Raw genomic sequence first — 16,682 nt, 5'->3', positions numbered from 1 at the left:
CAGGTTGAATGTCTCCTGACTGCTTACAGACAGCCTGCCTGACATCCCTGGCTGCCAGACCGCAGCCAGACCGCCTCCTGACTGCTTACAGACAGCCTGCCTGACATCCCTGGCAGCCAGACCGCAGGTTGAATGTCTCCTGACTGCCTACAGACAGCCTGCCTGACATCCCTGGCAGCCAGACCGCAGGTTGAATGTCTCCTGACTGCTTACAGACAGCCTGCCTGACATCCCTGGCAGCCAGACTGCAGGTTGAATGTCTCCTGACTGCCTTGCCTGGGTCCCTGGCATCTCCTGGCCATGGACAGCCTGCCTGACAATCCAAAGACCGCAGGTTGAATGTCTCATGACTGCCTATTGCCTGACATCCTCGGAACTGATCCTTCATGGGACTTGATGCTTTTGCATGCATCTTGGCCATGGACTCCCATCCAAACAAGACATTTCTCCACTGAATTTAGTTTTGCCGTTTCCTCAATTGCAATATCGTCTGCTTCCGAATCGATTGGTGTTTCCCCGTAGCTGACAATCTCTACGGTTTCCATGGCGACACAAACATTGCCTCCGCCGAGAGCACGACGTCTTTGATTCCTGTCACAGGAACTCTCGTCCAGAAGGTCCCCGGAGAGTCTCGAGACAGACGAACTTTCATATGCGTCGACAAAACTTATCTGCTTTTTAACTTTCCCGCGTTTCTTCTGATTGCTACTTTGGCTATCAGTTGTGTCACTATCGTTGTGATGGCTGAGTTCGCCTCTCCTCGGGAGTTCGACCTCTGCCTTGGCCTGCTCCATCGCAATCTTTCCCTCGGGGGACAGTCCTTCTGAAACTCGATTTTTCACACGTTTGTCAGTCACTCTCTGCAGTTTCCACATTTGCTCTGGCTCTGGCATATGTGGATTCAGTTTCTTCTTCACAGAGTTAATGTCAGCACTAATACCATTCTGAAATGACGTCAACATGCCACCCCCTTGACGTCGCGGCGTTTTCCTCTGTCCATTCATCATCGTCTGTTTGCGATGGTGTTCAGCTGAGGTTTCTCACCGCCTTCCACTGCCAAAGTCTAACGTCATAACGTCTGAAGAGATCCGTGGTGATCCGCGGGTCCGGGAATCCCTTCCGTTGACTATCACCCCGACAGCTCGGTCTGGAATAACAGCAAACACCACCCATTAACCAGCATCCATGACAACAAGGAAAACAAGACTTCAAGTTACATAACACCATTGTACGCTCACGTCACACAACAGTCAACCATACTTAGCTGTATATGGGGCGGCGGGCCAGCCTGGCGAGTCACGCCGAAGCCCAAGGTTCGATTCCCCTCGCAAGTGCAATATTTGAAGCCTATTTCTCCTTTCCCACATTGGTACAATATGTGATGCCTATTTCTCTTTTCGAACATACGTACAATATGTGAAGCCTATTTCTCGTTCCCAACATAGGTACAATATGTGAAGCCTATTTCTCGTTCCCAACAAAGGAACAATGTGCGAAGCCTATTTCTCGTTCCCAACATAGGAACAATGTGTGAAGCCTATTTCTCGTTCCCAACATAGGTACAGTATGTGAAGCCTATTTCTCGTTCCCAACATAGGTACAGTATGTGAAGCCTATTTCTCGTTCCCAACATAGGTACAATATGTGAAGCCTATTTCTCGTTCCCAACATGGGAACAATGTGTGAAGCCTATTTCTCGTTCCCAACATAGGTACAATATGTGATGCCTATTTCTCTTTCCCGACATAGGTACAATATGTGAAGCCTATTTCTCGTTCCCAACATAGGAACAATTTGTGAAGCCTATTTCTCCTTCCCAACATAGGTACAATGTATGAAGCCTATTTCTCCTTCCCAACAATGGTACAGTGTGTGAAGCCTATTTCTCCTTCCCAACAATGGTACAGTGTGTCAAGCCTATTTCTCCTTCCCGACAATGGTATAAAGTGTGAAGCCTATTTCTCCTTCCCGACAATGGTACAATGTGTGAAGCCTATTTCTCCTTCCCAACAATGGTACAATGTGTGAAGCCTATTTCTCCTTCCCGACAATGGTACAGTGTGTGAAGCCTATTTCTCCTTCCTGACAATGGTACAATGTGTGAAGCCTATTTCTCCTTCCTGACAATGGTATAAAGTGTGTGAAGCCTATTTCTCCTTCCCGACAATGGTACAGTGTGTGAAGCCTATTTCTCCTTCCCGACAATGGTACAGTGTGTGAAGCCTATTTCTCCTTCCCGACAATGGTACAGTGTGTGAAGCCTATTTCTCCTTCCCGACAATGGTACAAAGTGTGAAGCCTATTTCTCCTTCCCGACAATGGTGCAGTGTGTGAAGCCTATTTCTCCTTCCCGACAATGGTACAGTGTGTGAAGCCTATTTCTCCTTCCCGACAATGGTACAAAGTGTGAAGCCTATTTCTCCTTCCCGACAATGGTACAAAGTGTGAAGCCTGTTTCTCCTTCCCGACAATGGTACAATGTGTGAAGCCGATTTCTCCTTCCCGACAATGGTACAGTGTGTGAAGCCTATTTCTCCTTCCAGACAATGGTACAGTGTGTGAAGCCTATTTCTCCTTCCCGACAATGGTACAGTGTGTGAAGCCTATTTCTCCTTCCCGACAATGGTACAGTGTGTGAAGCCTATTTCTCCTTCCCGACAATGGTACAAAGTGTGAAGCCTATTTCTCCTTCCCGACAATGGTACAGTGTGTGAAGCCTATTTCTCCTTCCCGACAATGGTACAAAGTGTGAAGCCTATTTCTCCTTCCTGACAATGGTACAATGTGTGAAGCCTATATCTTCTTGAACTGTTTGATTGGCAGTTAGAAGTTGGTGACTAATAAGAAAGTAAGATTGTTTATGGTTAACAACTTCTTTATCATATATGATGCGACGTTTCGGTATGGATTCTTATGCCTTTGTCAAGCAAGAGTGAAGTACCACAGCACAGAACAGACTTATATACATGAACAGGGATTAAGTAATAACAACATGTAGCTATGAATCAAGGGGATTAACAACAACAACAAGGCACGGGGGTAATAATGTAGTGACAATAGGAGGAAGCCAATGGTCCTAGAGGCAGAAACAAAATATACATCAAACCAACCTGCTGGTACAGGAAGGTCGATGACACGTTTGTCATTCTTCGTCAAGACCAAGACCCAGCAGCGCTCCTGCAACACCTCACCCAACAGCACCCCCGGGTCCAGTTCACCGTAGAAACAGAATCCAATGGTCAACTTCCCTTCCTAGATGTCCTTGTAACCAGAACCCCAGCTAACAAGATCCAAACCAGTGTCTATAGAAAGCCAACCCACTCCGGCCAATACATTCATTTTGACTCCAACCACCCCTTGAGAACCAAAACTGGCATTATCTCTACCCTCACCAGACGAGCCATCAACCTCTCCTCCACCAGTCCCACTACAGAAATACAGCACCTCCGCCATGTTTTCCCCAAGTTCAACCACTACCCGTCAAAGCTAGTCGATGAAGTTATCAGCTCCACACTCCACCCAACAAGAAAACCGGCCTCAAACAAACCTGAACCAGCACCTATTCGTATCTCCCTCCCCTTCATAGGGAAGACCTCCCACCACATCAGCCGTCTCCTGCAGCGACAAGCAGGCATCGAAACTTACTTTACCAGCTCTACACCACTGAAAACCCTACTGAAAGCTAATGGCAGGAACACCTCTAAACGACAACATCAACCCAAAGGTGTTGTCTACAAAATCAATTGTAACTGTGGCGAGGCCTCTGTAGGCGAAACCTCCCGGCCCGTAAATATCAGAATCAAAAAACACTTATCATCTACCACTAAATCTGACAGAAAATCAGCAATATCAGACCACATCATCAACTGTCCCAATCACAACATAATTTGGGACAATGCAGAGATATTATCGAAAAACCACCAGGACTTCACCAAAAGAAAACTTGCAGAAGCAGTTCAAATCCGGACACACAAGCCCTCAATCAACAGAGACCAGGGATATCTCATCCCTTCTGCATACAATGAACTGATAAAAACAACAGATTAGAGCACTCCAGCTATCATTGCTAATTAATCTCATCAGCCATGTATATTTTGTTTCTGCCTCTAGGACCATTGGCTTCCTCCTATTGTCACTACATTATTACCCCCGTGCCTTGTTGTTGTTGTTAATCCCCTTGATTCATAGCTACATGTTGTTATTACTTAATCCCTGTTCATGTATATAAGTCTGTTCTGTGCTGTAGTACTTCACTCTTGCTTGACAACGGTATAAGAATCCATACCGAAATCTCGCATCATATATAATAAAGAAGTTGTTAACCATAAACAATCTTACTTTCCTACTATATCTTCTTCCCCACATAAGTACAATATGTGAAGCCTATTTTCGTTCCCAGCATAGGTACAATTTGTGCAAGAACCTCGACCAATAAGCACCCAAATATTTGAGGCTATTGAACTTTGAGATTACCCACGGCTTGTTATTGCTCTATAATAGGTCAGTGTCCTGAGTAAGAAGCGGTTGTATAATAATGACAGCCGACCGTCTGTGGCGTGTAAAACTGTCTCAGTACAAGGTTGGGGACGGAGGGGTTTGGTGTGTGGACGTGTGGGTGGGTGTGTGTGGGTGCGGGAAGTCTGTGGGCGGGCGGGCACGATAGTTGTGCACGAGGTGAACCCAGACTGTACACACATACCTGAAATAATATGGGGAAAGTCCCCCGGAGAACCCACACTAAATTATTGTAATCTAGTTGAGAATGTTATACAACGTTTATCCGTGATAAAGACATGGATTTGTTGAAACCATACTCCTAGATCACTCGGCTTGGTGACTGTTAGAGCGCCCCCATGGCTACAGTGGAATGTGTATGTCCTGTTTACATATAGGGAAGTATAGTGGAGGTAGATGGTGTGTAAGTATAGTGGAGGTAGATAGTGTGTAAGGATAGTGGAGGTATATGGTGTGTAAGGATATAGTGGAGGTAGATGGTGTGTAAGTATAGTGGAGGTAGATGGTGTGTAAGTATAGTGGAGGTAGATGGTGTGTAAGGATAGTGGAGGTAGATGGTGTGTAAGTATAGTGGAGGTAGATGGTGTGTAAGGATAGTGGAGGTAGATGGTGTGTAAGGATAGTGGAGGTATATGGTGTGTAAGGATAGTGGAGGTAGATGGTGTGTAAGTATAGTGGAGGTAGATGGTGTGTAAGTATAGTGGAGGTAGATGGTGTGTAAGGATAGTGGAGGTAGATGGTGTGTAAGGATAGTGGAGGTAGATGGTGTGTAAGGATAGTGGAGGTAGATGGTGTGTAAGTATAGTGGAGGTAGATGGTGTGTAAGTATAGTGGAGGTAGATGGTGTGTAAGTATAGTGGAGGTAGATGGTGTGTAAGGATAGTGGAGGTAGATGGTGTGTAAGGATAGTGGAGGTAGATGGTGTGTAAGTATAGTGGAGGTAGATGGTGTGTAAGTATAGTGGAGGTAGATGGTGTGTAAGTATAGTGGAGGTAGATGGTGTGTCAGATCCTTCAGCTCAAGGATGTACCAGGGAAATCTACCCATACAATGAAGGACTGAATCTCCGTTGTAGAGCGGAGGTACACTTTACAGTTAGTTATCTACCCATACATTCAAGGACTGAACCTCCGATGTAGAGCGGAGGTACACTTTACAGTTAGTTATCTACCCATACATTCAAGGACTGAACCTCCGATGTAGAGCGGAGGTACACTTTACAGTTAGTTATCTACCCATACATTCAAGGACTGAACCTCCGATGTAGAGCGGAGGTACACTTTACAGTTAGTTATCTACCCATACATTCAAGGACTGAACCTCCGATGTAGAGCGGAGGTACACTTTACAGTTAGTTATCTACCCATACATTCAAGGACTGAACCTCCGATGTAGAGCGGAGGTACACTTTACAGTTAGTTATCTACCCATACATTCAAGGACTGAACCTCCGATGTAGAGCGGAGGTACACTTTACAGTTAGTTATCTACCCATACATTCAAGGACTGAACCTCCGATGTAGAGCGGAGGTACACTTTTGATTAGTTATCTACCCATACATTTCAAGGACTGAACCTCCGATGTAGAGCGGAGTACACTTCTGATTAGTTATCTACTCATACATTCAAGGACTGAACCTCCGATGTAGAACGGAGGTACACTTTACAGTTAGTTATCTACCCATACATTCAAGGACTTAACCTCCGATGTAGAGGCGGAGGTACACTTTTACAGTTAGTTATCTACACATACATTCAAGGACTGAACCTCCGATGTAGAGCGGAGGTACACTTTACAGTTAGTTATCTACCCATACATTCAAGAACTGAATCTCCGATGTAGAGCGGAGGTACACTTTACAGTTAGTTATCTACCCATACATTCAAGGACTGAACCTCCGATGTAGAGCGGAGGTACACTTTACAGTTAGTTATCTACCCATACATTCAAGGACTGAACCTCCGATGTAGAGCGGAGGTACACTTTACAGTTAGTTATCTACCCATACATTCAAGGACTGAACCTCCGATGTAGAGCGGAGGTACACTTTACAGTTAGTTATCTACCCATACATTCAAGGACTGAACCTCCGATGTAGAGCGGAGGTACACTTTACAGTTAGTTATCTACCCATACATTCAAGGACAGTTAGTTTTGCAGAGGTTGAATGCTTCACTATACGTTACATCTCAGACTGGGGCTATTCAGGTGGACAGGCCTGGAAGACAAATGACGAGTTTCATCGGCACTAACAGATAACTCCGATATTGTAACATTGACTTCCACACATTGAAACGTTAACACGAGAGTTCCTAACCCTGCACTGAGCACATCTAGCATATGTTGGGTCTCCTTAGGAAAGCGACGGTTCTAAATGTGCTTTCATTCACTCAGCATTAAAATGGGTACCCGATAGTGTGAGGTGGTAATGTAACCGTTAACCTTCTGATGAATAGCAAGCCAGTTTGGGCTCCCCGGGGAGCTGAGAATGAAATAATTTAAACACTGATCCATTGACAAGGTAATAAGCTTGGCGCTTTGACTGACTGCCTGACTTTGGTTTTACGCCGCTTTTAGCAATATTCCAGCAACATCACGGCGGGGGACACCAGAAATGGGCTTCACACATTGTACCCATTCGAACCCGGGTCTTCGGCGTGGCGAGCCAACGCTTTAACCACTAGGTTACCCCACCGCCCCTTGGCGCTTTGAACCTGCATGACGTGTAAGAAGGCCGGCGCAATAAAATAATAGTCCACTTTTATAGCGCTATTCCAGGATGTATAACTTGCTCAAAGCGCTATTATTATTACCCCAGATAACTAAAGCTGCCTGTGAAGCGCTAGAAGGGTTGTATGTTAATAATCACATGACTTATCCCGCCGGGTACCCATTTTCTGCTGGGAGAACAGGCAATTTTGAACGAACTCACTTTCCCAGGGATAATCTACAATCTTATATGGTCTCCCTGACTTTCCTAAGGTATCACGTGCGCTTCGTTGTGGAATCTCTCAGGAGGCAAGCTGCCAGACTCGGTCACCGTTTGTACAGGACCACACACCACCACAAGTCAAAGCATGATACCTATGTAGCTCAGTCATATGTAATGGTTGAATGCTTTAATCGATGCTCATTACTGAAATACAATAGCGTCCAAATATTGAGGGTAGAGGGCTTTATTTAAAATGGAAATTGCTAATGTCGTGATGGTTGTCTAGTGTTCGTAATCACGTTCCTTCTGGCAACATACATCAGTCACGTTTAACACCGAGTTAAATAATAGCGACAAATACCTGTCCATGTGTGGATTAAGTACCATACCTCCGCCTTGTCACACCGCTGGTCGAACATCAGACACTATAGTACATCCGCCCACACTTCGTACAGTAGCTGCATGGCTGGAGTTGAGGGATATGTCGGGTCCAACACAAGGTGGCAGCTGATACATTCCTACCTGTGTCATAACCGTACCGTTGTGATGTATAAAGTCATATCACCTCGCTGAGTGGCAGCAGTCATGTGACACATTACGTCACTTACTAGCTCCCCGCGGCAGACACAACAATGCCAACGTTGATTCCTTGTTTAGAGAGAATGAGAAGAGAACGGCATCAGCCATGAGATAACCGTCGGACACTAAACTGATAACCCGTCACACAATAAACTGAGTCGGAGATTTCTGCATCCCGGCACAATGCCACGGTTATTTACTTGGAGCACTGTTTGGCTGTCGTTGTGAGACGGTGTCTCATTGTGGGTACGTCGTGTCGACTAAGGCGTGCAATAAAGAAGTTGTTCGCAGACCAGACGTTGATGCTTTAAATCAAAGAACACGATTACATTGAAAGCACAACACAACAATCTAACCTCTTTATCCCCACGTGAAAGAATCTTTCATGAATATCTTGATGGCGGCCTATTGTATAGACACACTTCACGATCGACTTTCTCAATTCAAATCACAGCGTCATGGGGCTTTGTAGGTAGAAACAAGTAAAGTAGATCAATACTGATCTTTACGCCTGTCGTTTGGGATCGATTATCGTGTACGACCAACCAGAATATCCTTCCCAATATTCATTATGTTTGGCATTGTGGCCCCCTAGTTATAACATTGTATACACCAGCATATATAGATATAGTTTATATCGCCCTGCCAAAACAAGAGTTATAGATAGATATGCGACCACAGCATTCAATAGTAGCACCTGTCGTTTCACAATTGTACACGTGTCTCCTCATAGTGTAGTGCTTCTAGAAAGTAGGCGTTGAATTGGTCTATACAACATTACACAGTTGGATCCTGTAGCTCACATTGATGTAACGTCTTATTGAACCTGTTTATAAACACACAAGCATAGCTTTGATACTCCTCGCTGGGGTATGAACACAGTACTGAGAAGAACCGAGTGTACAGGTCTGGTGTGATATATACTGTACTGTCCCCTGTACACTGTACAGGTCTAGTGTGATATATACTGTACTGTCTTCTGTACACCGTACAGGTCTGGTGTGATATATACTGTACTCTCTTCTGTACACCGTACAGGTCTGGTGTGATATATACTGTACTCTCTTCTGTACACCGTACAGGTCTGGTGTGATATATACTGTACTGTCCCCTGTACACTATACAGGTCTGGTGTGATATATACTGTACTGTCCCCTGTACACCGTACAGGTCTGGTGTGATATATACTGTACTGTCCCCTGTACACTATTACAGGTCTGGTGTGATATATACTGTACTGTCCCCTGTACACTATACAGGTCTGGTGTGATATATACTGTACTGTCTTCTGTACACCGTACAGGTCTGGTGTGATATATACTGTACTGTCTTCTGTACACCGTACAGGTCTGGTGTGATATATACTGTACTGTCTTCTGTACACCGTACAGGTCTGGTGTGATATATACTGTACTGTCTTCTGTACACTGTACAGGTCTGGTGTGATATATACTGTACTGTCTTCTGTACACTATACAGGTCTGGTGTGATATATACTGTACTGTCCCCTGTACACTATACAGGTCTGGTGTGATATATACTGTACTGTCTCTGTACACCGTACAGGTCTGGTGTGATATATACTGTACTGTCTTCTGTACACCGTACAGGTCTGGTGTGATATATACTGTACTGTCTTCTGTACACCGTACAGGTCTGTGTGATATATACTGTACTGTCCCTGTACACCGTACAGGTCTGTGTGATATATACTGTACTGTCCCCTGTACACCGTACAGGTCTAGTGTGATATATACTGTACTGTCCCCTGTACACTGTACAGGTCTGGTGTGATATATACTGTACTGTCTTCTGTACACCGTACAGGTCTGGTGTGATATATACTGTACTGTCTTCTGTACACTATACAGGTCTGGTGTGATATATACTGTACTGTCCCCTGTACACCGTACAGGTCTAGTGTGATATATACTGTACTGTCCCCTGTACACTGTACAGGTCTGGTGTGATATATACTGTACTGTCTTCTGTACACCGTACAGGTCTGGTGTGATATATACTGTACTGTCCCCTGTACACTGTACAGGTCTAGTGTGATATATACTGTACTGTCCCCTGTACACTATACAGGTCTGGTGTGATATATACTGTACTGTCCCCTGTACACCGTACAGGTCTGGTGTGATATATACTGTACTGTCCCCTGTAAACTATACAGGTCTGGTGTGATATATACTGTACTGTCCCCTGTACACCGTACAGGTCTAGTGTGATATATACTGTACTGTCCCCTGTACACTGTACAGGTCTGGTGTGATATATACTGTACTGTCCCCTGTACACCGTACAGGTCTAGTGTGATATATACTGTACTGTCCCCTGTACACCGTACAGGTCTAGTGTGATATATACTGTACTGTCCCCTGTACACCGTACAGGTCTAGTGTGATATATACTGTACTGTCCCCTGTACACCGTACAGGTCTGGTGTGATATATACTGTACTGTCCCCTGTACACCGTACAGGTCTGGTGTGATATATACTGTACTGTCCCCTGTACACTGTACAGGTCTGGTGTGATATATACTGTACTGTCCCCTGTACACCGTACAGGTCTAGTGTGATATATACTGTACTGTCCCCTGTACACTATACAGGTCTAGTGTGATATATACTGTACTGTCCCCTGTACACTGTACAGGTCTGGTGTGATATATACTGTACTGTCCCCTGTACACTATACAGGTCTGGTGTGATATATACTGTACTGTCCCCTGTACACTGTACAGGTCTGGTGTGATATATACTGTACTGTCCCCTGTACACTGTACAGGTCTGGTGTGATATATACTGTACTGTCTTCTGTACACCGTACAGGTCTGGTGTGATATATACTGTACTGTCCCCTGTACACCGTACAGGTCTGGTGTGATATATACTGTACTGTCCCCTGTACACTATACAGGTCTGGTGTGATATATACTGTACTGTCCCCTGTACACTATACAGGTCTGGTGTGATATATGCTGTACTGTCCCCTGTACACTGTACAGGTCTGGTGTGATATATACTGTACTGTCCCCTGTACACTGTACAGGTCTAGTGTGATATATACTGTACTGTCCCCTGTACACTATACAGGTCTGGTGTGATATATGCTGTACTGTCCCCTGTACACTATACAGGTCTGGTGTGATATATGCTGTACTGTCCCCTGTACACTATACAGGTCTAGTGTGATATATACTGTACTGTCCCCTGTACACTATACAGGTCTGGTGTGATATATGCTGTACTGTCCCCTGTACACTATACAGGTCTGGTGTGATATATACTGTACTGTCCCCTGTACACTGTACAGGTCTAGTGTGATATATACTGCACTGTCCCCTGTACACTATACAGGTCTGGTGTGATATATGCTGTACTGTCCCCTGTACACTATACAGGTCTGGTGTGATATATACTGTACTGTCCCCTGTACACTGTACAGGTCTGGTGTGATATATACTGTACTGTCCCCTGTACACCGTACAGGTCTGGTGTGATATATACTGTACTGTCCCCTGTACACTATACAGGTCTGGTGTGATATATACTGTACTGTCCCCTGTACACTATACAGGTCTGGTGTAATATATACTGTACTGTCCCCTGCACACCGTACAGGTCTGGTGTGATATATACTGTACTGTCCCTGTACACTGTACAGGTCTGGTGTGATATATACTGCACTGTCCCCTGTACACTGTACAGGTCTGGTGTGATATATCCTGTACTGTCCCCTGTACACTGTACAGGTCTAGTGTGATATATACTGTACTGTCTTCTGTACACCGTACAGGTCTGGTGTGATATATACTGTACTATCTTTTGTACACTGTACAGGTCTGGTGTGATATATACTATACTGTCTTCTGTACACCATACAGGTCTGGTGTGATATATACGGTACTGTCCCCTGTACACTGTACAGGTCTGGTGTGATATATACTGTACTGTCTTCTGTACACCGTACAGGTCTGGTGTGATATATACTGTACTGTCCCCTGTACACTGTACTGTCTTCTGTCCACCGTACAGGTCTGGTGTGATATATACTGTACTGTCCCCTGTACACTATACAGGTCTGGTGTGATATATACTGTACTGTCTTCTGTACACCGTACAGGTCTGGTGTGATATATACTGTACTGTCCCGTGTACACTATACAAGTCTGGTGTGATATATACTGTACTGTCTTCTGTACACCGTACAGGTTTGGTGTGATATATACTGTACTGTCCCCTGTACACCGTACAGGTCTGGTGTGATATATACTGTACTGTCCCTGTACACTGTACAGGTCTGGTGTGATATATACTGTACTCTCTTCTGTACACCGTACAGGTCTGGTGTGATATATACTGTACTGCCTTCTGTACACCGTACAGGTCTGGTGTGATATATACTGTACTGTCTTCTGTACACCGTACATGTCTGGTGTGATATATACTGTACTGTCTTCTGTACACCGTACAGGTCTGGTGTGATACATACTGTACTGTCTTCTGTACACTGTACAGGTCTGGTGTGATATATACTGTACTCTCTTCTGTACACCGTACAGGTCTGGTGTGATATATACTGTACTGTCTTCTGTACACCGTACATGTCTGGTGTGATATATACTGTACTGTCCCCTGTACACCGTACAGGTCTGGTGTGATATATACTGTACTGTCCCCTGTACACTGTACAGGTCTGATGTGATATATACTGTACTGTCTTCTGTACACCGTACAGGTCTGGTGTGATATATACTGTACTGTCTTCTGTACACCGTACAGGTCTGGTGTGATATATACTGTACTGTCTTCTGTACACCGTACAGGTCTGTAGTGATATATACTGTACTGTCCCCTGTACACCGTACAGGTCTTGTGTGATATATACTGTACTGTCTTCTGTACACCGTACAGGTCTTGTGTGATATATCCTGTACTCTCTTCTGTACACCGTACAGGTCTGTAGTGATATATACTGTACTGTCCCCTGTACACCGTACAGGTCTTGTGTGATATATACTGTACTGTCTTCTGTACACCGTACAGGTCTTGTGTGATATATCCTGTACTCTCTTCTGTACACCGTACAGGTCTTGTGTGATATATACGGTACTGTCTTCTGTTCTGTTTATGTAAAGAACAGACCAGAAGGACGAGTTGTATGTAAAGAACACACCAGCAGGACGATTTGTATGTAAATAACAGACCAGCAGGACGAGTTGTATGTAAAGAACAGACCAGCAGGACGAGTTGTATGTAAAGAACAGACCAGGAGGACGAGTTGTATGTAAAGAACAGACCAGCAGGACGAGTTGTATGTAAAGAACAGACCAGGAGGACGAGTTGTATGTAAAGAACAGACCAGAAGGACGAGTTGTATGTAAAGAACACACCAGCAGGACGATTTGTATGTAAATAACAGACCAGCAGGACGAGTTGTATGTAAAGAACAGACCAGCAGGACGAGTTGTATGTAAAGAACAGACCAGGAGGACGAGTTGTATGTAAAGAACAGACCAGGAGGACGAGTTGTATGTAAAGAACAGACCAGCAGGACGAGTTGTATGTAAATGAGTGAGTAAGTTTAGTTTTACACCGCACTCAGCAATATTCAAGCTATATGGCGGCGGTCTGTAAATAATCGAGTCTGGACCAGAGAATCCAGTGATCAACAGCATGAGCATCGATCTGCGCAATGGGGAACCGATGACATGTGTCAACCAAGTCAGCGAGCCTGACCACCCGATCCCGTTAGTCGCCTTTTACGACAAGCATAGTCGCCTTTTATAGCAAGCATGGGTTGCTGAAGGGCTATTCTAATAGACCCGGACCTTCACGGGTCGAGTTGTATGTAAAGAACAGACCAGGAGGACGAGTTGTATGTAAAGAACAGACCAGCAGGACAAGTTGTATGTAAAGAACAGACCAGGAGGACGAGTTGTATGTAAAGAACAGACCAGAAGGACGAGTTGTATGTAAAGAACAGACCAGAAGGAGCAGCTGTATTTAAACAACCGATCATGAAAACGCCACACACATCTAAGTTGTGAGTGTCCGCCTGAGGGGATCATAGATTGTAATGTTGACAGTCCCGGCTGACCTCATGAGTCCAGTGTCTCATCTGGGATATGTATTGACATTAATCTTGACTCGAGTTAAGCTGTTATCGATTTCTTCCATATGTATGTTGTTGTTTGTTAAAATGCAGTTGCCTACCGTTTCAAGAAGACACTTCATACAGGTCGTACCACAGACTCAGATGCCTCACGCAGCCACCTTCCTGAAACATGATTCTGTACCTGTGTGGTGTACGCTACATAGTGGAAACAACAGCCCTGAACGCATAAAGCGTAACCCAAATAGTTTACAGCCCAAAGTCGGTTTATGGGATGAACGGTCCTTAAATTCGTGTTGTTTATGGTCCATGGTGTTTAGTCCCTTCACACCGTCAGCATTTACTGTTGGCACATTCGTGAGCAGGTGACAGTTATATAATCATATGCACCTGTTTAATATACCTCATACCATTGTTAATATACCTCATACCATTGTTAATATACCTCATACCATTGTTAATATACCTCATACCAGGCTTACAGCAGCACTGTAACGAAGCCCACGGGATACAGTGCTCTCCTGACAACACACGGTGGCACAGACACCTGGGGGTGGGGTGGGTGTGTGTGTGGTGTGTGTGTGTGTGTGTGTGGGGGGTGATATTGGTTTTATTATGCTGTATGACTTATGACTTTTTAAATCCAAGTGCTTGAAATGTTACCCTTCAATTCCCACCATTGACTAAAGAATTTAAGAGTTTAATACGGCTTCATGGAACTAGTGTAACTTATCAACGTGACACCAGCAGAACTCCTCCGCTGGTGCTCCGTGTAAAACAGCCCCAATCTCTTTAATCACAAGCTATAGACAAAACATGTGCACACTCTTCTTAAAAGGTTTTATGATGGATCTATGAAAATATAAGCCTTTTCGTAAATCAGACACCCCCCCTCCCCCCAAAAAACAAAAACAAAAAAAACACCCCAAAACAACACAATGGGGAGGTAATTACCGCGAGTCGCAGACTCAACCTGCAAAAGAATAAGCAATTTGTCTACAAAAGCATTCCCTTCACACGAGTTATACACAGATGTAGTGCCTCACGACGTGTTACAGCTGATTGAAGAACCCCTTCTTCATGTGTTAACCATTATCTAAACCTAGTCCTGGGGTTAAACAGTGAAATATTCCTCATCAGGTGTTTCACATTGCAGTATCCCCAGTCACGTGTAACACATTGAAGCAATGGAGACAGAGGGGACACTCTAACAGGAAGCAATGGAGACAGAGGGGAAACTCTAACAGGAAGCAATGGAGACAGAGGGGAAACTCTAACAGGAAGCAATGGAGACAGAGGGGAAACTCTAACAGGAAGCAATGGAGACAGAGGGGAAACTCTAACAGGAAGCAATGGAGACAGAGGGGAAACTCTAACAGGAAGCAATGGAGACAGAGGGGACACTCTAACAAGAAGCAATGGAGACAGAGGGGACACTCTAACAGGAAGCAATGGAGCCAAGGGGAAACTCTAACAGGAAGCAATGGAGACAGAGGGGACACTCTAACAGGAAGCAATGGAGACAGAGGGGAAACTCTAACAGGAAGCAATGGAGACAGAGGGGACACTCTAACAGGAAGCAATGGAGACAAAGGGGAAACTCTAACAGGAAGCAATGGAGACAGAGGGGACACTCTAACAGGAAGCAATGGAGACAAAGGGGACACTCTAACAGGAAGCAATGGAGACAGAGGGGACACTCTAACAGGAAGCAATGGAGACAGAGGGGGCACTCTAACAGGAAGCAATGGAGCCAAGGGGAAACTCTAACAGGAAGCAATGGAGACAGAGGGGAAACTCTAACAGGAAGCAATGGAGACAGAGGGGAAACTCCAACAGGAAGCAATGGAGACAGAGGGGAACTCTCTAACAGGAAGCAATGGAGACAGAGGGGACACTCTAACAGGAAGCAATGGAGCCAAGGGGAAACTCTAACAGGAAGCAATGGAGACAGAGGGGAAACTCTAACAGGAAGCAATGGAGCCAAGGGGAAACTCTAACAGGAAGCAATGGAGACAGAAGGGACACTCTAACAGGAAGCAATGGAGCCAAGGGGAAACTCTAACAGGAAGCAATGGAGACAGAGGGGACACTCTAACAGGAAGCAATGGAGACAGAGGGGAAACTCCAACAGGAAGCAATGGAGACAGAGGGGAAACTCTAACAGGAAGCAATGGAGACAGAGGGGACACTCTAACAGGAAGCAATGGAGACAAAGGGGACACTCTAACAGGAAGCAATGGAGCCAAGGGGAAACTCCAACAGGAAGCAATGGAGACAAAGGGGAAACTCTAACAGGAAGCAATGGAGACAGAGGGGAAACTCCAACAGGAAGCAATGGAGACAGAGGGGACACTCTAACAGGAAGCAATGGAGACAGAGGGGACACTCTAACAGGAAGCAATGGAGACAGAGGGGACACTCTAACAGGAAGCAATGGAGACAGAGGGGAAACTCTAACAGGAAGCAATGGAGACACAGGGCCAACTTCTGCAGGAAACCGTAACCGTACACGTATCACGCATGCCTT

The 16,682-nt window shown here is 45.0% G+C and overlaps 3 protein-coding genes across 4 annotated transcripts; 2 read left to right on the top strand and 1 right to left on the bottom strand.

Annotated features, from left to right (window-relative positions):
- Positions 1-331: 331 nt before the first annotated feature.
- Positions 332-8,467, bottom strand: LOC124273720. Of its 2 annotated transcripts, none has more exons than XM_046709023.1 (2): positions 8,384-8,467; positions 332-1,147 (listed from the first exon to the last, which is right to left on the bottom strand). In XM_046709023.1, exon 2 carries the CDS (start codon positions 1,005-1,007, stop codon positions 345-347), a length of 663 nt encoding a protein of 220 aa, XP_046564979.1. In that variant the 5' UTR covers positions 1,008-1,147; positions 8,384-8,467; the 3' UTR covers positions 332-344. The 2 variants fall into 2 exon arrangements, with proteins under 2 accessions (XP_046564979.1, XP_046564978.1); XM_046709022.1 differs by lacking the exon at positions 8,384-8,467 and adding an exon at positions 7,838-8,183.
- An 18-nt stretch (positions 8,468-8,485) lies between these two features.
- Positions 8,486-15,922, top strand: LOC124273723 (N66 matrix protein-like). Its single transcript, XM_046709025.1, has 2 exons — positions 8,486-8,495; positions 15,309-15,922. The coding sequence occupies exons 1-2, from the start codon at positions 8,486-8,488 to the stop codon at positions 15,920-15,922; spliced, it is 624 nt and encodes a 207-aa protein (XP_046564981.1).
- A 207-nt stretch (positions 15,923-16,129) lies between these two features.
- LOC124273721 (nacrein-like protein C1) lies at positions 16,130-16,447 on the top strand. The gene has a single exon (XM_046709024.1). The coding sequence runs from the start codon at positions 16,130-16,132 to the stop codon at positions 16,445-16,447; it is 318 nt and encodes a 105-aa protein (XP_046564980.1).
- Positions 16,448-16,682: the final 235 nt, after the last annotated feature.

The sequence above is a fragment of the Haliotis rubra genome, unplaced genomic scaffold (genome assembly GCF_003918875.1).
Source record: "Haliotis rubra isolate DU_JTF1 unplaced genomic scaffold, ASM391887v1 Scf1830, whole genome shotgun sequence".
NCBI classification, from domain to species: domain Eukaryota; kingdom Metazoa; phylum Mollusca; class Gastropoda; order Lepetellida; family Haliotidae; genus Haliotis; species Haliotis rubra.
Note: the sequence above shows the minus strand (reverse complement) of the source record. Positions and strands in the feature narration are given on the sequence as shown.

What these genes read in the sequence shown, in the direction of transcription:
- LOC124273720 (XM_046709023.1), bottom strand. Translation starts at nt 1,007, where the DNA reads ATGATGAATGGACAGAGGAAAACGCCGCGACGTCAAGGGGGTGGCATG.
- LOC124273721 (XM_046709024.1), top strand. Translation starts at nt 16,130, where the DNA reads ATGGAGCCAAGGGGAAACTCTAACAGGAAGCAATGGAGACAGAAGGGA.